This window comes from Microcaecilia unicolor, chromosome 4 (genome assembly GCF_901765095.1).
Source record: "Microcaecilia unicolor chromosome 4, aMicUni1.1, whole genome shotgun sequence".
In the NCBI taxonomy this organism is placed as follows: Eukaryota; Metazoa; Chordata; class Amphibia; order Gymnophiona; family Siphonopidae; genus Microcaecilia; species Microcaecilia unicolor.
Window position 1 is genome coordinate 236,209,156 of NC_044034.1, and position 24,895 is coordinate 236,234,050.

Below are 24,895 nucleotides of genomic sequence, written 5' to 3' on the forward strand. Positions count from 1 at the left end.
AAGATAGGAAGTCAGTATGGTCAGCTGGATTTTATTTATTTATTTTATTTGTTACATTTGTATCCCACATTTTCCCACCTATTTGCAGGCTCAATGTGGCTTACATAGTACCATAAAGGCGATTGCCAATTCCGGTATGAACAAATACAGAGTGATGTTGTGGTAGAATAAAGTTCATGTGTAACAGACACATTAGGGAATCGTAGGGAGGAAGCGTTATGTCCAGTACGAGCTTTGGTTTCATTGTGTTGCTGGGTTCAGGCATTTAAGTTGGATCGGAGGGGTATGCCTTTTTGAGCAGGTTAGTTTTTAGAGATTTCCAGAAGTATAGAGAAGTGGTATGATTGTAGCATATTTGAATGTCTTGGGAGTAGTTGCATTGGAAATTGATAGACGGAGTAGCTGCTGGAGGAATATTATTTTATTTAATTATTTAAAAATTTATATTCCACCTACAACTAAGCAGATTACAATAGCACAATATAGTTTAAACAAATAAAACTCAAATTAGAAATCACACAAATAAAACTAAAATTAAGTTAACAAAATTTAACATATTAACCGCATGCCTACACACACAAATATATTTCCAGTAGTTTAAAAATGTTGTTCTGCTACAGTATACAGAATTGAACATATTAGCTCCATGCCTGCACACACACATTCCCTCTGAGCCCTTTCTTTCCCAATCATGAATGCAAAGTTTAAAGGAGATGAGAAAATGCACACTTTCCTCCTGTGATTTTACAAAGGTTGGAAAGGAGCAAAGGAAAGGGAGAGCACTAAAGTTGGCGGGGGGGGATGACCTAGTTGAGAACTGAAGATCAATTTTGTGAACCTTTCCATGGAAATAGTCACTGTGGTAGTTGCAGGTTCATAGCATGCATTTTTTTTTCCTTGGTGCATTCCCCATAAGGGGATGGGATTTGATATACCGCCTTTCTTTGGTGGCTGTCAGACCGCTGCACTATTATCCTACCATACCCACCCTCCTACAATTTTTCAATCTCTCTCTTCCTCTACTCGCCAAAGAACTCAGGTGCAGAGTCTTGTTTGTGTGTCTGTCTCTTTCCCTGCAATGATCGCATTCCCCCTTTTCAGCTAGGGGCCCTTTTACAAAGGTGCGGTAGGCTGTATGCGTGTGCAGCGCTTGCCAAAACGAGACTACCTGCAGGCTAGCGTGCACCCCTGGCAGTAATTTCAGATTTGGCCTGCGCTCATAATGCCTGGACAAATTATTTTTTAAATTCCTACTGCACGCAGCATTTCCGGCGTTAATCAGCAGTTGGCGCGCGCCGACCGTTCACCATGTGTGTAGTGTGTGAGCCCTTACCGCTAGATCAATGGGTGGCATCAAGGGCTCAAGCCGTAAATAGCCGCACACTGGTTTCAATTTTACCGCAGGCCCTTTTCCCAGCCCATTGAAAATAAGCCCTTTTTCCCGGATGTGGTAAAAACTGGCCCAGCACGCACCCAAAAGATGCACTCACACTACCACAGGCCACTTTTTAATGTGGCTTAGTGAAAGGACCCCCTACTGCAGTGCTCTTTCTTTCCTCAGCATATCAACTGGGGACAAAGACGTGCCACCTCCCCCACAGAAAATATACACTCCTTGCAGGCAAATGAATGAGTGTTGTTTTGGGGTTTTGTTTTTTTTTCAAACCCTTCATATATAACAGCATAAAATGCAAATTAACATACTGACAACAGTAACTTAAGGCTCCTTTTACAAAGCCTGCAGTAGTGATTCCCGGTGCTGCAAATATGGCAAAGTCCATTCAATTCCTATGGGATTTGTTGTATTTGACATGCGGGAATCAGTACTTTGGCTTTGTAAAAAGAGCCCTTAATGAACAAAAACAGTAAATAAAGCCTTCTACAAAAGAATCAAAGAACCACCACAAAAGTGGAAGACATCATGAGCAAGTCCCAAGAGTGCCAGTGAAAACGTTTTATTCCTCAAATGCAGCATCCACTCTGATCATACATGCTGATTATTTTTGTTGTTTTTTAACTCATGCTTTTATTATTTATATCCTACTCTTCATATTGATTGCTCTATGCATTATATTCTTTGTCTACTAAAATGTATCGCAATATGCCACTCAATTTATGTCTTGTTTTATTTATGAGGACCCTGATGAAGCCTGGTTGCCAAAACACAGCCCATGTTGGGTATATCCCATCAGTGGATATACCCAACATGGGCAGTGTGCTACATTTGAAGACAAAAACTTTTTCACTGGCAGTCTTGTGACTTGTTCATGGTGTCTTCAATGGTGACTTAATATCATGCCATGTGACAGAGGCAGGATATCCATGTTTATATGCTTGTTTGCCAAATCACCCTTTCCCCCTCTGATAATATGGTGTGTAGTGTTGTGTTGAACCACTGCTACAGACTAATGTGGGGATGAATAGAAAAGGATGTCATGGGCAGGAAAATGGATAATATCAAAACTAATGTCTGTGCTTCACCAGTGGAACAATATGGGTCTTTCATATGCTTGTTCATTTTTGTTTTTCTGCATTTAATAGTTAAAAGAATCCAGTTCATACATTATATTGTTACCTTGACTATTAGCCAAATCCAATTCGTATACAATATTATCACTGTTTATTGAAGTCTAATTTTAAGGGGGGGGGGGGTTGTTTGTTTATTTTGCTTCTGCAACAGTTTTTGTTGCAGATCACAAATTACTAATGGATGTGATTTTTGTTTTGCTGCAGGGTTAACTACATCTTAGCTGGCGGCTACCATCCTGTTGGTTTTCATGTTGTCAATATAATACTGCACTGTATTGTTTCTCTGCTAATGTTTGATGTCTTCTCAATATTGTTTGGTGGTTTGACGTACAGTAGTAAAGGAAGAAGGCTAAACCTTGCTCCAAAAGCATCACTGTTTGCTGCTTTGCTCTTTGCTGTACACCCTTTGCACACTGAATGTGTAAGTATTCATATTTTATATATCTGTAAATTTGATTTATTTTCTGTATATTTTTTTCAAATCACTAAATACAGGGCCAAAAGCATTCTATTTAAAGTGCCATAGATTGATATCCTTTAGTGATATATTTATATGGATGCAAAAAGTTATTAAGTTAATGACACAGCTGTTCAGATCCCATATTAATGAAAAGAAAGTTGTCCTGTACAAAAATTGGAAAAGAGTAAACAGAGTGGAATATAGGCAAATATTATGCCAAAAAAAAAATCTGTGAAATGTCACCCACCTCCAGCTAATATGCTATTGCACTACTTCCAAGGATTCAACATGGAGGCTAGTAAAGATACCATCCCTTATATCAGTTACATGGTCCAGAATACAACCAATCAACTTGCAAGTCAGCTACTAATCAGCCGACAAGCTGATTACATCAATGAAGCCCAATCGATTTCTAGGTTGAGACCCGCAGGAGCTACAGTATTTAAAAAGAAAGTCCATCTCTGTGCCTTGTAGTTTAAAACAGCTTGCTTGATGTTCCAGATTTTATATGGAGCTACTTCTGAATTGTTGATGAACTTAGTTTCTATCCCCTTGTCTAGATTTTCTTCTTGTTTGCATAGTCAATTGGTGCTTTGTTCTCCTTTTTTCAAAGGTATACGTTTTGTTAGAATGGCTAATACTATATTTTTGCTTTCTGGGATATCTTTTTGAAACCCTCTGTCTGTTAGAACAGTCTCAAATTATTTAGTGTTTCATAAAAAATTAAAAAAAAACTTTTTTGTTTGATCTTGATTTTCTGACATTTTTAGGCATTGATTGCTTGATGTTTTCATTAACGATATATTATTATTATTTTATATTTGAATTGAAGTTTTATTAATTCTGATGGGATTTTATGTTCTGTTTATATTTTTGTAAACTGCTTTGGACCCATTTTAGAGGACATAGCAGTTAATAAGAGTCCTGTGCCCTGATCGTGACTGAATAGATATGGATGGGCTGGAGTGTAAATTTTAAGGGGCTTTGACGTTAACTTCAGAAATGTTTGTACAAGAACAGTGCAGGGCAGACTTCTACAGTCTGTGCCTTGAAAAGGGCAAGGTCGAATCAAACGGGTATACATATAAAGTATCTCATACCATGTATAATGAGTTTATCTTGTTGGACAGATTGGATGGACCGTACAGGTCTTTATCTGCCGTCATAGACTATATTATGTTATGTATTGATACTTACTGATATAATTGTAAGGGGAGATGCTCATAGGGGAGGGGCCTATATGCATGTAATATATATCTTACATTTTTAGGGAGTACCTATAGAATGTTATCCCTATAATTCTGTATTTAGGCACACCCATTTATGCCAGCCGTAGACCTGGCGTAAATGTGCAGTTTTCGTTAGCATTCTATAAGAACATTTACCATTTGTAATTGTTCTTTTAGAACATGCTCATTGCCCATGAAAATATGGCTCCTAAATGCTGGTACCCTGTTATAGAATTACCTCCTATAAAAGCAATTCTATAACAGTGCTTGCAGTTGCACACCACATGTGTGTGTAATTGTAAAGAAAACCGACTATTATGTTCATAAGTGGCAGCAATCCAGCTATGTTCTATTCTGTAAGGGCATGTGTAAGTGGCATAGCTTGTAAATGCAAGGGGCGTTTACATAGGAAGAATTAGGACGGGGCTTCCAGATATATATACGACTTACAGAATGCAATAACTTAAGCATGCTCTTGGTGTATTTAGGGGCCTGCAGTTACACCAGGTCTATGACAGGTGTAACTGCAGACATCTAAACGTAAATGGTGCTGATAACTGGGTTACACTAGTATGCTACACTGTGGCTGATGTGAGTGTAGGTTTTTTGCAAATTTATTGAGGATGATATATCCCAAGTTATATTGAAATTGGTCAAGTTTTTACAGTTATGCAGAAAACAAGCTTTGTATAGTTTGGGTTTTTTTTTTTAACACTGTATAATAATCAGGGTGCCCAGATGCTATTTTACAATAAGCTCTTGCTGCAGGGCATTAGGGCACTTAAAAGGAGGTGTCCACATATAGAATTGTCCCCTGTTTGTAAAGTAGCAACCTGGTCTTCATACCTTTTTCTTGCACTTAGTGCTTGGACAAATCCACAATAATGACCAACATGTTTGGTCAAGTTGGGCTGGCTAAATCTGTGTAAACTAGCAATTCTGTGGGGCGTTCCTAAATATGGGACAATACATAAAAACAGAAGCGTCACTCTCTTGTGTGCCTGTTTCAATCCTGCTTTGTCAATGGAAAAAGCATTCTAACAGTTGCTCCCTGTGAGTTGCAATTATTCTTAAAAGCTGTTTGTGGGAAGGGACACACATGCTCAGAACTTTACACTGAGTTTTGAGCTCTGGGAGAGCTGTTCCGTCCTGGTGACGTGCAGTGACATCACCCAGTTGTTTGTCTTATTAATCCAGCTAGCTACAGAAAATACATTTCTTGTCAGTGTCATTTATTAATAAACTTTTTCTTCTTAAGGTTGCAGGAGTTGTTGGCCGAGCAGACCTGTTATGTGCCCTGTTCTTCTTGCTATCCTTCCTTGGCTACTGTAAAGCATTTTTACAAAGTAAGTAGGACATTAGACATTTTTTCATATTTACAGTTCACAAGTTAAAAATAATTGATTTTAACTTGAATATATCCATTATTTAAGTCTGTTAAAAGTGAAACACAGTTAAGTTGAGACCAGTATGTGTCAAATCCACTGACTGATTCAGAGAATCTAATGTCTAAGTTAGGATGGGCCTACAAACAAACGTGAAAGAGTAAATCCTGTTTTGTTTTTTTTGTTATTGGCAGAGTTAATCCAGCAAAACTGGCTAGCTTTTAGCAAAGCTCTTAAGAGCAGTAGAGACAGAACACTGGCGTATTTAAAGCTACTTCTGCTGTGTTTAAATTCAGTGAGAATGCAAGAGTAGGCTAAAATTTGACTATTTTTGCAATGCACTTTTGTGATATTTGTACTTGTTTATATTATGGACAATTTCAATTTTTATAGTCTCATATAATGAGATTATAGAAAAAGTTCTGGAACATTAAGGATTGTACATGCTGTACAATAACAAATACAGAAGTACACTGAATGAAATAATTTAAATCTTCTGTGCTTTAACAGTTGTATGTAGTCAAAATTGTTTATAACCATGAGTTATTTATTACCATGGCTTTTCTTTTGTAAACCATTCTGATCCATAAGCTGATACGGTATATAAGACTCGATATGTCTATTAGATTGTAAGCTCTTTGAGCAGGGACTGTCTCTCTTTGTTAAATTGTACAGCGCTGCGTAACCCTAGTAGCGCTCTAGAAATGTTAAGTAGTAGTAGTAGTATATGTTATGTTCGCTCAACTCCCTTAATATCCTGGGATGTATCCAATGACTGTGTCCATGTTCAGGTTTTCAAGTTACGATACAACAATATAATATGGTAATAAAATTTGTATTCCGCTATATATCGTTGAAGTTCACTGTGGCTAACATAATGAAGCTATTCATTACTAGGAATTACAATGCCAACATCATAAAGTGATCCCAACAGAAATATCAAACAAACATTTTAAAAGCTTTCCAAAATAAAAATTTCTGATATTGTTGAAAGGTCATATAGTCCCCAGATGTCAGATGTGAGTTTTGGCTTTTGTCTGGTTATGGGTTCTTTTCTTTAGTCCCGGTTCCATTTCCCAGAGGCAGTAGGTTGTATCACACACGGCTGTGGCTTGGAAAAGGGTATTTTATTTAGAAATAGGCTTACAGCACTTGCAGGGGGATGATCAGAAGCAAACGCTGACACTAGAGGCTGTTAGCGCCATACTAGCACCGGCGTTTGCCAACACCCCATGATCAGAGCCCTTGAGCGCGTGAAACAACACGCTCGAGGGCACTGAACGTAACTAGCATGCAAATGCATGCTAAACAGGGCTAAACAACGCCAAAGATTGGGTCGCTGGTTGCAGCAAACCCTACGCCAGCTCCGAGCTGGCATTAGGGTTTGCAGATCATTGGGGAGGAATGGTAAGCCCTGTCCAGCATGCATTTGCATGCTGGCAGGCCCCTATTCCCCCCAACAGCAAACCTCCCAGCGACAGGAGGCTGGAGGTCCGGCGGACCTCCGGTCCCCCCAGTGATCACCCCCCAGGTTCAGAGAGGGCGTATAGCCCTGCCTAGCGCATCCCATGATACACTGGACAGGGCTGGGCGCTGCCATTTTGCGGCGTCGCAGGAAGAGGAGGGAGGCAGGCTACCTTCCCTCCCCCAACACACAAGGTAGGGGGGACTGGACCACCAGCAACCCCTTGCTGGGGGACTAGGGGGGGCTGGAGACCTACCGGATCTCCAGCCCTCCCTGAACCTGGGGGGGGATCATTGGGGGGAACCAGAGGTCCAGTGGACCTCCAGCCCCCCTGTTGCTGGGGGGGGGGGGGGTTGGTTGGTTACCCACTAGGCCACCAGGGAGTTAGGGGGGGCTGGAAACCCACCAGATCTCCAGCCCTCCCTGAACCTGGGGAGAAGGATCGTCGGGGGGGACCGGAGGTCCGCTGGACCGCCAGTTCCCGTTGCTCGGGGGAGGGGTAGTAAGGGCCTGGTGGTCCCATGGACCTCCAGCCCCTGTGTTTGACATGTTTGGGTTTTTGACAGCCCAGACCTGTCAAACAAGTGCGGGAGGATTGTGCTGAGCGCATGCTCAGGCACAATTCTCCCGTACTTCTACCCCATGATCAGAGATAATTGCGTGCTTAAATTTGCATGCAATTATCTCTAATCATAGGTCTAATAACGCCCCGCGCTGTTCCAGCGCTATTTTTGGAGCGCTGTTTGGAACAGCGTGGGGTTTTAATCATCTGTTAGGGCAGAAAGGTATTGCAGCGCTGCTTCTGTTTGTGTCTGTGTCTGCCTGTCCTTCTGATTCTGTTTGTGTGAGGGAATGTGTGTCTGACCTTCTGTTGGTGCTGAGGTAGGGGGGTATGTGTGTATCCTGTGTCTGAATGTGGAGATATATGAAAGTGTGTGTGGGGAGGGGGTCTGAATGTATGCCCTGTGTTTGAATGCCTGTGTCTGGCCTGTGTCTCTCCCAGCATCTTCCTGGTACAATTTGGTCTGTTTGATCTGATATCTCTTGATTGCCAAAGAGGTGTAAATTCATTTAAAGGTCCAGTTCTTGGAGACTAGGTTCTATTGTTCTTCCTGAGCAGTGGTCCTAAGACATGTAAACTAAGCCAAAAAGAATAGGAGACATCCTGTCTATCTATACTGACATCACCAGGAATCAGACCGGGAGGGGGGGGGGGGGGGGAATATCAGAGTTGTTTGTATTATCTCCCAGAGGCCTCTTGTCTTGTCACCTGCCTATATATATTTTGCCATTTTTTCTTCTGCCTATGCGTTTGCTATCCTGATTTCTTTCTTCATCTTTCTCAACTTTATGTGGTATTCATTTTTGCATTCCTCTTTTTGTGACTTCTATATTGCCCTTTATATAGCTTCTTTCAGTTTAGGCCACTGTCCTTCCACCTCCTCTATCACATCATATCCTGCTAACTCCTTCAAGTATGTTTCCATTTGGCTGAAGTCTGTGTGTTTGAAATCCAGGACTTTGATTTTGTTATGACCGGACTCCACTTTGGCTCTTATTTCAAACTATACCATGCTGTGATCACCACCACCCAGGTGTCCCCTCCCCCCTCCCCTGAATATTATACATGCTCTTTCCATTTATGAGTACTAAATCCAGCAAAAATCCCTTCCTGGTGAGTGTCCTTACCATTTGTCTAAGCAAAGCCTCTTGTAGAGCATCCACTATCTTTCTACCCATTTTCAAATTTGCAGATGAAATACTCCAGTCCACAATTAATAGGTTGAAGGTCAACACTTTCAACACCTCCCCTATCCTTCCCACCTTTGCAGTGTCATTGATAAAGTTTCTGTCCAATTCTTCCGACTGACTTAGAGGTGTGGAGATTATCCCATTGTGGATTAGTATTGGCTTCTTTCCCTCACACCCCCTACATTTTAGCTGCTTTTATATTAGCTTTTACAAATAGAAATACTCCTCCATTTTTGCCATCTCAATCCCTCCTGAATGGGTTATAGCAAGATATAGAGAGATCCCATTCATGAGACTCATCGAACCAGCTTTCTACCAATATTTAGATGGTTTGCTTGTATTTTGTAAAGTTTTTGTTTTTGTCACTTCCTTTCCTTCATTGAGATAGTCTCTTGTTATTTATGTCATAGTAATATTTATGCTGGAGGTAACTTCCTGAACTCATTGTACTCCTTCTACCACCCCCTTCCTCTACCTTAATTACCTGTCCACATATTGATGGAATATTTCTATTTTACCTTTTAAAATTGTTGAGGTCGATATTCAAAACAATTTAACTGGCCAGAAATGGCCCCTGGCCGGTTAAATAGCCTGTTTTGGGCTAACCACTAATTTTCAGTGGCACTTAACTGGTTAGTGCCTCTTAAAATACCTGGTTAGCGCCGAAATGAAAACCGGCTATTTTGGGGTCATTCCAGGGGTAGAGTCAACACTTGGCCAATTAAGTGCTGATATTCAGCACTTACCGACCAGATTATATAAATGTTAGTCCTGTCTTTATGAGGAGACCTATATGTGTGCTGAATATCACACTTAAATGGCTATGTGTTAGCTTCCTCCAGAAATCTGGAAATTCAATACCAGTGCCCAGACATGGCTCAGCTTTGAATTTTTGGGTTTAATGCTGGTGGTGGTCATCTGATTGCGTTAGCTGAATGTAAGGTCTTTTATCTTTAAATATTTTCTATATATGCTTTCTGTAATGTATTCTGTATGCCTGATTTTCTCATTGACTACAGACCATATCGAGCAGGATAATTATTCAAACATCTTTTAGAGTTCCATTATGAGCATTTTAATTATATGGGCAAACTAATCTAATATCTGACCACCGCACCCAAGCTGTCTGTCTTCTGAGGCTTTGTTGGGCAAAAATCTTTTGTTGCGCCATGCTGCCTTTGTGAATTCTGACTAGTGTGATATGTCTTGATTTTTGTGGTTGTTCGAGTCTTGCCACATCTGAGTAAGTGGAAAGTGATAAGTTTTTGTTTATAGAGCTAATCTTAATCATTTTGCATTCCACAGCTATTCTGCCTGAAGGTAGTCATAGAGCACTTTTGTGGATATGATGTCTTTTATGTTTGGTTTTGGTGTACTCTGCTCTGGGAAAGGGCAGATTAGAATTAATAAATTCTAATTCACTCAGTACTCGTTACAGCCGCAATGTACATGCAAATACTAGGCCTCAGCAAAGTAGTTATGCATATCATTCCCTTACCTGTTTAAAAAGGAGTTTGTACACATTGCTGACTCAAATCCCTCTGAAAGCAACACTCCAGATCCTTTTTGCGATTCCACTCCTCCTAGGCTGCCCTTATTTTACAAGAGTAATCACACAATCCCAAAATTAGTAGCTGACATTTTTTTGTTTTGTTCCTTAGTGGCATCAGTAACTTTTCCTTATAGGTGCCTCAATCAAAATGTGTAGGTTCTTTGTGTCAATCATCATTCGTGGGACATGCATTCAGAATGCTATAACATTATAAGAACATGGACTATCTTAGCTTGGGTTTCATGTATAAATTAGGATATGAATAAGTAGATATTCCTTTTAGTCTTATCAAATTAGACCTACTGCAACAAAAGTGGCTCTCTTACAGTCTGCCTTACTAGATAATAGCTATGTGATCCTCCATTTGTGATTTCACTTCACATTATTTATTTTTATTTTATTTTTTCAATTTCGAATACATGCAAGCAATAAACTGCATGTATAGAAGAGTAAACAATATAAGAACAAAGTTTGGAAGAACTAACTAAATAAATGTAAGTCAACACGTACTCTCTAGTTCACCACACTTTGAAGGTCCCAATACTGATTATTTGCAAGATAAAAAAGGAGAAAGCAGAGAGAGTGATACCACTTTCCAGGTAACTACTCTATATAGTATTTACAAGTCTAAGAGTATGGTCAAAATAAGATGATCCTTCATCCTTATGGCTGCCAAGAAAGAGGATAATTGAGAAGGAAGAAAAACATATGTCATAATAAAACTATGTAAGCCACATTGAACCTGCAAATAGGTGGGATAATGTGGGATACAAATGCTATAAATAAATAAATACTTAGTAGATCTCTACTTTATTACACATTAGCAGGGAAATTTTAGAAAAAATAAAAACAAGTCACACAACTGCAATACCCATGGTCGAAATAATAATTCTTTATGGTGTTTCTGAGTTTCTTTGGTCACATCTGGAAACATTCTAATCTTACCGTTCAAAAAAAAAAGATCTTCCCGATGTTTAGAATACATCTTCACTATCTAAGACGAGGCCTATCATCAAGCAATCTATCACTAAGGTCTAGCAGCTCTCATACTTTACTGTTCAGGCTGCTCAAAAGCCTAACACAATTTAAGACCGAGCAACTCCAAGCTTGGGAATCACCCCAACCTGCTTGTCAACAGAAAAAGTGATATTACTTACCTGTAATAGGTGTTTTCCATAAATAATAGGATCACTAAGGCATACAGTCCCACCCACTTCCCCGAGAGTTGTCTTCTTTTTACAGCTTTTGAACTGAGGTGTTGAGGAGACTACTGTGCATGAGACATGCTATGTGTGCTCAGAACTTTACACTTAAGCTCTGAGCTGTGGGAGAACAGTTCCATCCCTGATGCTGTTGGATAAAATCACCCACTTATGTGCCTTATCAATCCTGCTTATGGCAAACATCTATTACAGGTAAGCAACATCACTTTGTCCAACAATTTCTCGTAGAAGTTTTGCTCCAGGAAAATAAACTCAAGAGTTAATCATAATTGGGTTCTACTGTACATTCTGGGGATACTAATCAAAAGTGCCCAAGTTGGTATGAATATTGCAGGTTCCTCTGCCCACAGAGTTCCACCAGTAATCAGAAAACTGATTAATAAAATATTGTTATTATCTGCAGAAATTTACAGGTAAGTTTTAATCAGTAGGAGTGGAGGAGTGGCCTAGCGGTTAGAGCACCGGTCTTGAAATCCAGAGGTGGCCGGTCCAAATCCCACTGTTGCTGCTTGTGATCCTGGGCAAGTCACTTAACCCTCTATTACCTCAGGTACAAACTTAGATTGTGAGCCCCGAAATATCCAATGTACCTGAATGTAACTCACCTTGAGCTACTACTGAAAAAGGTGTGAGCAAAATCCAAATAAATAAAAGCGTGCCTAGGTTTAAATATTCAAACCTGCTTGCATTGTTCCTCTACCCTGAGAATGCCTCCAGAATGAACAAGTGAAAGTATGCACATTATTCAACAACATGCATAATTTACTCATAGCCATACTTTTGCAGATAAAATTAATTTTTTTTACCTATGGTAGGGCTTGGAATATTTTCCTCCCTATGAACAGTTTTTGTCTTTCTAGCATACCGTTAACTGTTGCTTTTGTTTGAGATCTTAATCACAACTTTTGTATTGATTTGACAGATAATAAAGAAGGAAAACAATTTTCTATATCATGGATACTAATGAGCATTCTCCTGGGTGCCATGGCTATGCTGTGCAAGGAACAAGGAATTACAGTATTGGTAAGAGCCATCACATAACTATCTATATAAATAATTCTCACCTCCAACGTTCTGAAGCTCACTCTGTGGCAGGGAAACACTGAAGCCTTGTACTGTTGGTAGGCTAGGCTGTCAGCACCACTCACTCATAGACCCACCCTCAGCCACACACCATCCAGACATAATTCACAACCCCAAAGTTCTAATGAAGCCTCCACAAGTCCCAACATTCTAAATTTATGGTGGTGTAGATTGAAATTTGCCCATGAGTGTTTGCTCCCGCCCTCGCGTCAAATGTGATGATGTCGAGGGTGGAGCAATGGCACTCAACCAATCGCATCGCTCCACCCTCGACATCATCACGTTTGACGCAAGAGCGAGGCAGACATCGATCTACACCACTAAGAGCCAGCCCCCCTCTGTCCTACATTAGCTCACACCCCCCCAAAGTCAACGCCCCTCACCCCTACAACCCCTCCAAGTTGCCACCACTACCACCCACCCCCCGAGGTCGCAACACCCACTGCTCCACCCTCCTCCCCCCCCCACAGTCGCCCCAGCCACTGCTCCACCCTCTCCCCCCAAATAGGTCGCCGCCGCTAACCCCTCCCCTGTCCTACATCAGCTCAGCGCCAGTACCCCTCCTCCGTCCAATACAAAAACAATAACCTGCAAAAATGCTTTTAAAAATGAAGCGGGGCACCGCAGGCAGCCGTCAGCTGTGCATCCGCTCCTCCTCTCACCTCTGACGTTGCTGCGCAATGCGCTCCTCCGGGGTTCTTCTCCAGGGGCAGTGACGTTAAAGGTGAGAAGAGGAGCGGATGCACAGCTGACAGCCGATGGCTGCCTGCGGTGCCCTGCTTCCTTTTTAAAAGCATTTGGGAAGACGCCGGCAGACAGCCGCAATGCCACAGAAAGCACCGATGATGGGGAAGATGGGAAAGGTGCCGGCAGAGAGCTGCAAAGCAGCGGACACGCCACCAACAGGAAGACTGATGACCCCGAGGTACGCCACTGAAGTAAGGCGGCGTGACAGCGCAAGGTCCCTCCCCCTCCCCTCTCCCCCTTCCTGCCGCAAGCTTTAGTTTTCATGGTCTCATGCAGCTTCCTCAACTTTAAAAAGGAGGTGTGTGGAATCCATCTCTATACTGGACCCTCTCTCTCTGGGAGGGAGGGAGGCAGGCAGGCAGCCTGAGGGTGAGAGGGAGGGAGCCAGCCAGCCTGAACGTGGGAGAGGAAGGGAGGGGAGGGGGGCCCACGCCCCTGACAGGCAGAGGGAGGGTGGCCACGGCCCAGTCAGGGGGAGGGAGGGGGGGAGCCACGACCCTGACAGGCGGAGGGGGGGGAGCCACGACCCTGACAGGCGGAAGGGAGGGGGGGAGCCACGACCCTGAAGCTGGGAGGGGGAGGGAAGACAGGGGGGAGGAGGAAGGAGACAGGGAGACGGAGGGGGGGGCCCCTGCCGCACACTCTCTTTCTTTCTCACACACACACACTCTCATTGTCACACAGACAGTCTCACTCTGTCACACACTCTGTCTCACAGACACACACTGTCTCACAGACACTCTCTCTCTCTGTCACACACACACTCGCACATTCACTCTCTCTCACAGTCACTCTCACACACACTCTCTCAAGCAACGTTTCATTTGTGTCAGAAACGGGCCTTTTTTACTAGTATTTAAATGTTATTTTTGATGCTATAGTGAATAGCTTTTATCTAATAAGTCTGGGGATGTGATCTAATTTATGGATTCTGGATAGACGTTAATACTGTACTGGAGTCTGTATAAGGTCAGAATTTCTTTTGATCGAGCTATATTTTTACTTAAGGGGCCTTTTACAAAGGTGCAGTAGTGTTTCTAGAGTATGCCAATCGCTAGAGACATCCATAACACTATATGGGCGTCTCTAGCATTTGGCACATGCTTATTTTTAGCATATGCTAAAAATGCTAGCACACCTTTGTAAAAGGGCCCCTTAATTTGTACTACTATTAAATTGGTGAGCCTCACTATAGTTACACCTTTGGATAGCTCAGTGGCATACCAAGGGGGGGGGGGGGCGGTGGGGACAGTCCGCCCCGGGTGCACGCCGCTGGGGGGGGGGGGGGGGGGGTGCCGTGCACCAGTCAGCTTCCTTTGTTTCCATGCTCCCTCTGCCCCGGAACAGGAAGTAACCTGTTCCAGGGCAGAGGGATCATGGAAACGAAGGAAGCTGACCGGTGCGCGGCACCCCCCCCAGCGGCGTGCACCCGGGGCGGACTACCCCCACCGCCCCCCCCCCCCCCTTGGTACGCCACTGAGCTATCCAAAGGTGTAACTACAGTGAGGCTCACCAATTTAATAGTAGTACAAATTAAGGGGCCCTTTTTACAAAGGTGTGCTAGCATTTTTAGCATATGCTAAAAATAAGCATGTGCCAAATGCTAGAGACGCCCATATAGTGTTATGGGTGTCTCTAGCGATTGGCATACTCTAGAAACACTACTGCGCCTTTGTAAAAGGCCCCTTAAGTAAAAATAGAGGCGCCGGGGGGGGGGGGGCGCTGCACCCGGGGGGGGCAGGGCGCATCGGCAATCCGCCCCGGGTGTCAGCCCACCTAGGAACACCACTGGGATAGCTTGCCTTGAAATGGAAAGAGACAAGTGCTTCAGTAAAGGAAAATAGGCATATGGGTGTGTCAAGTGTAATTCCTAAGGAGAAGGCAGTTTAAGCCCTCTAGAGTTGTATACAAATTAAAGGAATTGAATAAAAACGTAGGTAAGAAGGAACAAAAATTTAATAACACGTACTGCCTTGGCTTTTGGATATCTATCATTATGTAAAAGTGACACTGACTCCTGTTAGTTTTGTTTTACTGTCTTGATTTTGTATTTCTTAGAAAAACAATACATTTCTGGGGGGGGGGGGGGGGGGGGGGAACTTAAGGCTGTGGATTAAGTTCAGTTGTCATAGCAGTAAACTGTCTTGTACAATTCAAATTAAGGACTCCATTTGCTAACATATTTTAATGCAAGTTAACACACATTAACAGTGTTAAACATAAGCCCCATTATTCTCAGTAGGGCCCATTTACTAACTGTGGGGCCCTTCTACTAAACTGTGATAACCTTTGCCCTTACCACTCAGATAAAGCAAAAATTACCATGTACTAAGGGCAAAGGCTGTGCTGTAAATGCAGGAGATATAGCCACCATCTTTCCTTCATTTAGTGCACAGAGCAGATGGTTTCCATAGAGGCACCAAGTTAAATTCAGTGCCTCATAGTAGGGATTCTCCCATGTTATGCAGTACAGGCCAGGAACAGAAATATAAAACACCCAGTGGTGGTGGTGTTCCCAACCCTCCTCACTCAGTAGCCCCCTCCTTGATCCTCCTCTTGTCAGCTCTCCCATCTTGGCCCCAAGCCCTGATGGAATAATTGTTCTCTCCCGAGTCACAAGCCAGACCCTTCAACTCAGACCTGCCCCCCCCCCCCCCCCCCATATACCTTGATCCCTTTCTTTAAAATTTGGGCGCCCTCTGAGCCCCCAGCAACAGTCCTCCGAACCCAAACAGTCCAATCCTGTACCCCCTCCCCCCCCCCCACTGAGGAACCTGACCCCCCCATGACGTATCCAGATATCCGTAAGGTTCTTAGGTCATCCAGGATGGCAGCAGTCCTTCTGTGCTGCCATCTGCATAGGCATCTCCTCTATAATGGTGCCTAAACTCCTAGCTGTTGTCTCACAGTATTACCATGAGACAACTGCTAGGGGTCAGGCACTACTATGGAGGAGATGCTGACCTAGGAGGCAGATGAGAAGGACCACTGCCTCCCTGGATAACCTAAGAACCCTGTGGACCCCAAGCTAGGGAATGAAGGCGGAGTTGTAGGGTGGGAGGAGGGTAGAAAAGGGGTACAGGTTCCTGAGTGGCAGGGGATGGTTTATGAACAGAGGGTGTAGGATTGGACCCCGGGGGGTGGTTGAGGAACTGTTGCCAGAGGTTCAAGGCCCTGAATCTGTAAGGGGGGGGTGGGGTGGGGGGTCAGAGGATGGTGAGTATTCTCTTGTGTCTTGGGGTCGGGGTGGGTGAGCCAAACACAGTGGGATTGGGAGGGGGGCACTTTGAGGGGGTTTGGGAGTGCCACTGCATTCAGTGTTGCGGGCATGCTTTCAGATTGCCAATAGCACAGTTTTACTTACCACCTTCTCTTGAGGTAGTGGTAAGCTCGACTCTGCTATCGGCAGTTGGGACAGCTGATGCAGGTTATAGATCCATGCATGAGCTATCATATCTCTTCACACTTCTGCACAGACACGGTCTATTCACGTGTTAGTCAACTAACACCAGATTTTAATGCAAAGACTCCCATTTTAGCACAGTAGACAGAAGCATGAGCCTACACTACTATCTGCCAGGCTGAAACCCCCATGTTAGCTGCTTTAACACAGCTTAGTAGAAGGGCTCCTGTGTGCTTAACTCAAATTAACGCATGTTAATGTCCATTAGTGAATGTTAACTAATTAATGATTGTTAGCTGAATAAGGACCTTAATTTGCACTCGTGTGCTCTCCACTGCAAACAGACAGAGCCTCCTGCAGCACAATATAAGGGTAATTTTGTAAAGCATTTTCCGTATACGAACCATGTTTACATGTAGATGCTGATCTTCACTAGTATTGTACAAAGCAATCTGATGGGCAGATGATCAAAAGCCCTGTGCTGTTCCAAGCAACACTCTAAAAATAGCACTGGAACAGCACGGGGCTTTACCGCCCCCCTATGATCAGAGATAATAGCATGCAAATTTATGTGCGCTATTAGCTCTACTCATAGGGGTACTTCTCTGATCATAGGGTTACTTCTGCAGGAGGATTGTGCCTGGGCATGTACAATCCTCCCGCAGAAGTTGTTGACAGGTCCGAGCTGTCAAAAGCCCAGATCTGTCAAACAACAGACGAGGTTTGACAGGTCTGGGATTTTCTCCTGGACCTGTCAAACCTAAGCCCCCCTCCCCCAAAGCACAAAAACCCTGGTGGCCCAGTGGGACCGCTAGCTTCCCCCCCCCCCCCAAACAAAAATGCCCTGGTGGTCCAGTGGGACCACTAGCTTCCCCCCTCCCACCCTCCACTAAAATGCCCTGGTAGTCCAGTGGGACCGCTATCTATCCGCCCCCTGCCAGTCCTCACCACTGACTAATCAGAGGGCAGTATACACGTGCTGCCAAAGCAGGGGACTCTCTCTGCAGAGGCAGCTCACACTAGCTGGCGGCTCAGGGAAGAGGGAGGGAAGCAGTGGTGGTTGAATGCAGCCCGTTACGTTCATGGAGGGCATAGAATGGCAATCCCAGGGTGGGCGGTGCATCAACAGCGGCAGACTCGGAGCTGAACACCAAGCTGTAGCAGCTCTGCGGCCTGAACGAGGGTGTCGGCAATCACCAGCCACACCAGCCCAACCATACACAGAGTTCAAGGAGTTCTTTAGGAAGCAGATCAAGGACATGGAGTAGATGCTCAAAGAGTGAGACATGAGCTGCCCGACCCAACCTGGACCCCTCCCTCCCCAGCACCTCGGAAACTTATGGAAGGCAAGTTTTAAGGAACAGATAATAAGAGGAGGGAGAATAATGCTATAAGAGTGAGGAATGAAGGAGAGAGAGAGAGGGACGGGACCAGAGAGAGGATGCCTTAACCGCTGCTAGAGACTGAAGGCAAGTTTTAAGGACCCCATGGGGGTAAAGCAGGATGGGAGATGTTGGAACCATATGAAAAGGAGGAGGGGGGGAGGAAAGCTTAGTACTACTTCAGCCTTTTACTTGTAACAAAGCAGCATGTAACGAGGAAGAAGTACTTAAAACTGGTTCAGATAATACTTAGGTAAAAGAGCTCGTGCCTGTCATGTACTCAGTAACGAAAGTAATGAAATGTTTAATTAAGTATTGTAACGTGCTACCTTTTACTTTGTTACTATACAACACTGATGAATTCTATAATGGCATCTAGGTGTCTAGATTACATTATAGAATAGAGAACCAACATTTAGGCTCTGTCACTTACCTCATGTGAAAGGGAGGCATGTGAGCATGTAAATGTTGCACTTTAGCACGAAACATATAGTATTTTATAAGTTACATGCGTAAGCCCCTCTTGCAGTTGTGTGCTATGTGGGTTGTGCGCTAAGTTGGCAGAATACTGCTTAGCACCCAACCAGCACTTACGTGTGTGAATGTAATATGCACATGCATAAGTGCTAGTATTCTAGAATGTTAGCACACAAATGACGCTTACATGTATGTGTTAAGATTATAGAACAGAGTATAGGTACATGTTTACACTTTCTTCAGAGCAGATTTAAATTTTTGTGAGAGAATTTATACTGTATTAGGGATAGTTTTAAGAGGTTTATAAAAGCATATAGGTGACTATTTTGCCCTTAAAAGGTAGATGCTTATTTGGATGTTTAACATATAAGATTGGAAAATTTTCATAATTTGATGCTACTTGTTTACAGTTAATATATAATATTGGACTAATCAAAATTCTCTGATTTGAAATTTATATTAATTTGGAATATATTATGTAATCCAATTTTTAAAAAAGTGTAATTACTTAAATCAGAATTAAAATATCACTTTATTTTATTTATTATTAGGGCTTGAATGTTCTGTTTGATGCCTTTGTAATTTGCAAAATTAATATGGCGGGTCTTATCCAGAAGTTATTACACAGGGACAAAGCATTGGAGGTGAGTGCTGTCAATTTGATTATGGTTTATATCGCTTGTTTGCATAAAACATGTTTAATAGATGAGGAGCACAAATAATTTCAAAGAGACTGGGTGGAATGGGTAGTGATAATTTCTGGAGCACACAAAGAAGGGGTGGCGATATTGATAGGAAAAATGTAAAGTCATACAGAGTTACAGACCTACAGGGGTGTTATGTGCTGGTGCAATTCCAGTAACATCATAAATATTTTGTCCTCGTCAATGTGTGTGACCTGAATGCCTGGGAGAAGCTTTTTTGGCATGATGTAGGGAGACAGCTCTAGCCTTTAAAGATCTTCCATTCATCATAGCAGGAGGTTTCAGTCAGGTTATGTATCCCATGGTAGATCGGTCCCTGGCACAAGACAATATTACAGCCAACAAAGATATCCTAACCAGTCCTGAAAATTTTAGGTATTAGGAGGAAAAAAACTCAAATTATAAAGGCACACTCCTAGTGTTGGTATCACCAACTATTAGGAGGTCCTTCAAATCATCACAGGTAAAAAAACCTCCTTCTTTTTTGTTATTTTGCAAGTACTAATTTGTTCACTCTATTTAAACAAAAATAACAAACCTGTCTATTTCTAGTACGGGGAAAGGCACTTATCTTATCCAATTTGCAGTCAACTCGACACCTTCCACGGCCCGACTAGGCCTCAGTTTCGTGTCCTTCTTCAGGGTGCCGTGGTGTCTGACTGATCGAATCTGTAGAAAAAGTGCATCATCATTTCCACATGACTTCGCTAACAAGGCTACTCAGAATAATAGTATAATACGTAAATCTTTTTTCTTACAGAGTGCTCTCCAATCTGTTCACGCTTCCACAATCATTCTCAAAATGGCTCCGCTTTATCTAGAGGTGACGTCAGACGCCTTCGCATTTCGCTCCACCTCTTTGTTGTCACTCGACCACACTTCACACAGCGTCTTCTCAGAAGAATTTATTCCATTCAATTTTGGTATTCAATCCAAACGGAGTCAATGTATTTAAGCGGAATATCCATCGCTGTTCTTGTCTAAGTAAGAGGAGTTTCCAGAGCATAGCCGACATCAACGTATCAGTGCCGGGCGATCTGCCGGTCGGGGGGAGGTTGAAAGTTTTTCACCAAAGGTGGCCTCTCATAACCTCCGATCAGTGGGTTCTTCAAATAGTCCGGCAAGGATACACCCTCAATTTGGCCTCCAAACCTCCAAATTGCCCACCGGGAGCTCAGTCTTACAGCTTCCAGCACAAGCAGGTACTTGCAGAGGAACTGTCCACCCTTCTCAGCGCCAATGCGGTCGAGCCCGTGCCATCCGGGCAAGAAGGGCTGGGATTCTATTCCAGGTACTTCCTTGTGGAAAAGAAAACAGGGGGGATGCGTCCCATCCTAGACCTAAGGGCCCTGAACAAATATCTGGTAAAGGAAAAGTTCAGGATGCTTTCCCTGGGCACCCTTCTTCCCATGATTCAGGAAAACGACTGGCTATGCTCTCTGGACTTGAAGGACGCTTACACGCACATCCCGATACTGCCAGCTCACAGACAGTATCTGTGATTTCAGCTGGGCACACGTCACTTCCAGTACTGTGTGCTACCCTTTGGGCTCGCCTCTGCGCCCAGAGTGTTCACGAAGTGCCTGGCTGTAGTAGCAGCGGCGCTTCGCAGGCTGGGAGTGCATGTGTTCCCTTATCTCGACGATTGGCTGGTGAAGAACACATCCGAGGCAGGAGCTCTACAGTCCATGCAGATGACTATTCGCCTCCTGGAGCTACTGGGGTTTGTGATAAATTATCCAAAGTCCCATCTTCTTCCAGTACAGAGACTAGAATTCATAGGAGCTCTGCTGGATTCTCGGACGGCTCGGGCCTATCTCCCAGAGACGAGAGCCAACAACTTGTTGTCCCTCATCTCGCGAGTGCGAGCGTCCCAGCAGATCACAGCTCGGCAGATGTTGAGATTGCTGGGCCACATGGCCTCCACAGTTCATGTGACTCCCATGGCCCGCCTTCACATGAGATCCACTCAATGGACCCTAGCTTCCCAGTGGTTTCAGGCTGCTGGGGACCTAGAAGACGTGATCCACCTGTCCACGAGTTTTCTCAAATCCCTGTATTGGTGGACGATTTGGTCCAATTTGACTCTGGGACGTCCTTTCCAAATTCCTCAGCCACAAAAGGTGCTGACTACACATGCATCTCTCCTGGGGTGGGGAGCTCATGTCGATGGGCTTCACACCCAGGGAAGCTGGTCCCTCCAGGAACGCGATCTGCAGATCAATCTTCTGGAGTTACGAGCGATCTGGAACGCTCTGAAGGCTTTCAGAGATCAGCTGTCCCACCAAATTATCCAAATTCAGACAGACAACCAGGTTGTCATGTATTACATCAACAAGCAGGGGGGCACCGGATCTCGCCCCCTGTGTCAGGAAGCCGTCAGCATGTGGCTCTGGGCTCGCCGTCACGGCATGGTGCTCCAAGCCACATACCTGGCAGGTGTAAACAACAGTCTGGCCGACAGGTTGAGCAGGATTATGCAACCTCACGAGTGGTCGCTCAACTCCAGAGTAGTGCGGCAGATCTTCCAGGTGTGGGGCACCCCCTTTGTAGATCTCTTTGCATCTCGAGCCAACCACAAAGTCCCTCAGTTCTGTTCCAGGCTTCAGGCCCACGGCAGACTGGCATCGGATGCCTTCCTCCTGGACTGGGGGGAAGGTCTGCTGTATGCTTATCCTCCCATACCTCTGATCGGGAAGACTTTGTTGAAACTCAAACAAGACCGAGGCACCATGATTCTGATTGCTCCTTTTTGGCCGCGTCAGATCTGGTTCCCTCTTCTTCTGGAGTTGTCCTCCGAAGAGCCGTGGAGATTGGAGTGTTTTCCGACCCTCATCACACAGGACGAAGGGGCGCTTCTGCATCCCAACCTCCAGTCTCTGGCTCTCACGGCCTGGATGTTGAGAGCGTAGACTTTGCCTCTTTGGGTCTGTCAGAGGGTGTTTCCCGCATCTTGCTTGCTTCCAGGAAAGATTCCACTAAGAGGAGTTACTTCTTTCTATGGAGGAGGTTTGCTGTCTGGTGTGACAGCAAGGCCCTAGACCCTCGCTCTTATCCTACACAGACCCTGCTTGAATACCTTCTGCACTTGTCTGAGTCTGGTCTCAAGACCAACTCTGTAAGGGTTCACCTTAGTGCAATCAGTGCATACCATTACTGTGTGGAAGGTAAGCCGATCTCAGGACAGCCTTTAGTTGTTCGCTTCATGAGAGGTTTGCTTTTGTCAAAGCCCCCTGTCAAACCTCCTACAGTGTCATGGGATCTCAATGTCGTTCTCACCCAGCTGATGAAACCTCCTTTTGAGCCACTGAACTCCTGCCATCTGAAGTACTTGACCTGGAAGGTCATTTTCTTGGTGGCAGTTACTTCAGCTCGTAGAGTCAGTGAGCTTCAGGCCCTGGTAGCCCAGGCCCCTTACACCAAATTTCATCATAACAGAGTAGTCCTCCGCACTCACCCTAAGTTCTTGCCAAAGGTTGTGTCGGAGTTCCATCTGAACCAGTCAGTTGTCTTGCCAACATTCTTTCCCTGTCCTCATTCCTGCCCTGCTGAACGTCAGCTGCACACATTGGACTGCAAGAGAGCATTGGCCTTCTATCTGGAGCGGACACAGCCCAACAGACAGTCCGCCCAATTGTTTGTTTCTTTTGATCCCAACAGGAGGGGAGTGGCTGTGGGGAAACGCACCATATCCAATTGGCTAGCAGATTGCATTTCCTTCACTTAGGCCCAGGCTGGGCTGGCTCTTGAGGGTCATATCACGGCTCATAATGTTAGAGCCATGGCCGCGTCAGTGGCCCACTTGAAGTCAGCCACTATTGAAGAGATCTGCAAAGCTGCGACGTGGTCATCTGTCCACACATTCACATCTCATTACTGCCTGCAGCAGGATACCAGACGCGACAGTCAGTTCGGTCAGTCAGTGCTTCAGAATCTGTTCGGGGTTTAGAATCCAACTCCACCCCCCCTAGGCCCATGTTTATTCTGTTCCAGTCTACACTCTCAGTTAGTTGGATAAATTGTTAGGTCAATCTCAGTTATGTCCTCGCCGTTGCAAGGCCCAATTGACCATGTTTGTTGTTTTGAGTGAGCCTGGGGGCTAGGGATACCCCATCAGTGAGAACAAGCAGCCTGCTTGTCCTCGGAGAAAGCGGATGCTACATACCTGTAGAAGGTATTCTCCGAGGACAGCAGGCTGATTGTTCTCACAAACCCGCCCGCCTCCCCTTTGGAGTTGTGTCTTCCCTTGTTTGTCTTGCTACATATGGGACTGACGAACATGAGCTGGTTCGGGCGGGAAGATGGCCGTGCATGCGCGGTGCGCATGGGCGCGCGAGGACTAGCAAAGGCCTTTGCTAGTGAAGTTCCGATTGGAGGGGCTGCCGTGGACGTCACCCATCAGTGAGAACAATCAGCCTGCTGTCCTCGGAGAATACCTTCTACAGGTATGTAGCATTCGCTTTATATAATGCCTTTTACTGAAGTGTAAAAGCAGTTTACAATCAAAATAATAATACATTAAATGAAAAACAACACTAAGAGCACAAAATGTAGTGTCAGGTCTACATTAGCATCACTAAATTTTCAAGGATATTTACAAAAGTCCTGATGAAGGAAAACACTGCTGGAAAAGCCATGTTTTCACAAATTTGCAAAAACTCAAATAAGAAGAAGCTACACGAATCTCATCAGGCAGTGAATTCCACAAAGATTGACCAATATAAGAAAAACTCCCTTTCTGGTAGTTGACAATTTAATCTCATCAAGAGCTGGAAGATGAAGGGAGACTCTTCCATGACAACCAAAGAGTCCGTTGAGGCACATATTTCTTTAGCTTCTGTGAGAGATAAACTGGGAGATCCCAATGGTATGACTTATATACTAAACATAAAATCTTAAAAACCATATGTGCTGTCACAGGAAGCCATTACAGCTGGGCAAAACAGGTGTGATATGATTATACTTTCTAGTTCATCACAAGTCTAACTGCTGTGTTTTGCTCTAGTTGCATTCTCTGCAGTCCAGTTTTACTAAGTCCTTGAAAAGGAGAATTGTGGTAATCAAGCCGACGTTACTATGGTGGTAACAACTTTCAACAAATTACATTTAGTCAATACAAGTCTCAACTGAAATATCATTGTAAGATGGAAAAAGCAAGACTTCACAACATTACCGATCTGTAAATTGAACTTAATCATATCATCACATCGAAAACCCAGAGCTACTATGTCATGTAATAGTGGGAGTGATCTATCATAAATCACAGGCAGCACCCTTAGCACATGTTTCGGAGAGATCCAAATAGCCAATGACTTGTACGAGATAGGAGATAGCAGGAGAGAGATTGATAAGCGCAGCTCAGGAGAGGGACTTTGGGGTGATGGTGTCTGAGGATCTGAAGGTGACGAAGCAATGTAACAAGACGGTGGCCATGGACAAAAGGATGATAGCAGCATAGAGAAGGTTCTAACCAGAAGAAGAAAGGCAGTGTTAATGCACCTGTA

At 44.1% G+C, this 24,895-nt stretch overlaps 1 protein-coding gene across 2 annotated transcripts in view; it reads left to right on the forward strand.

The window, feature by feature from the left end:
* Nucleotides 1–24,895, forward strand: part of LOC115469062 (protein O-mannosyl-transferase TMTC4-like) — a 162,684-nt gene that overhangs the window by 62,363 nt on the left and 75,426 nt on the right. For both annotated transcript variants that reach the window (XM_030201344.1, XM_030201345.1), the window contains exons 4-7: nucleotides 2,734–2,950; nucleotides 5,477–5,564; nucleotides 12,518–12,618; nucleotides 19,239–19,331. In XM_030201344.1, the coding sequence (XP_030057204.1) occupies nucleotides 2,734–2,950; nucleotides 5,477–5,564; nucleotides 12,518–12,618; nucleotides 19,239–19,331 (499 nt within the window). The remainder of the gene's footprint in view (nucleotides 1–2,733; nucleotides 2,951–5,476; nucleotides 5,565–12,517; nucleotides 12,619–19,238; nucleotides 19,332–24,895) is intronic.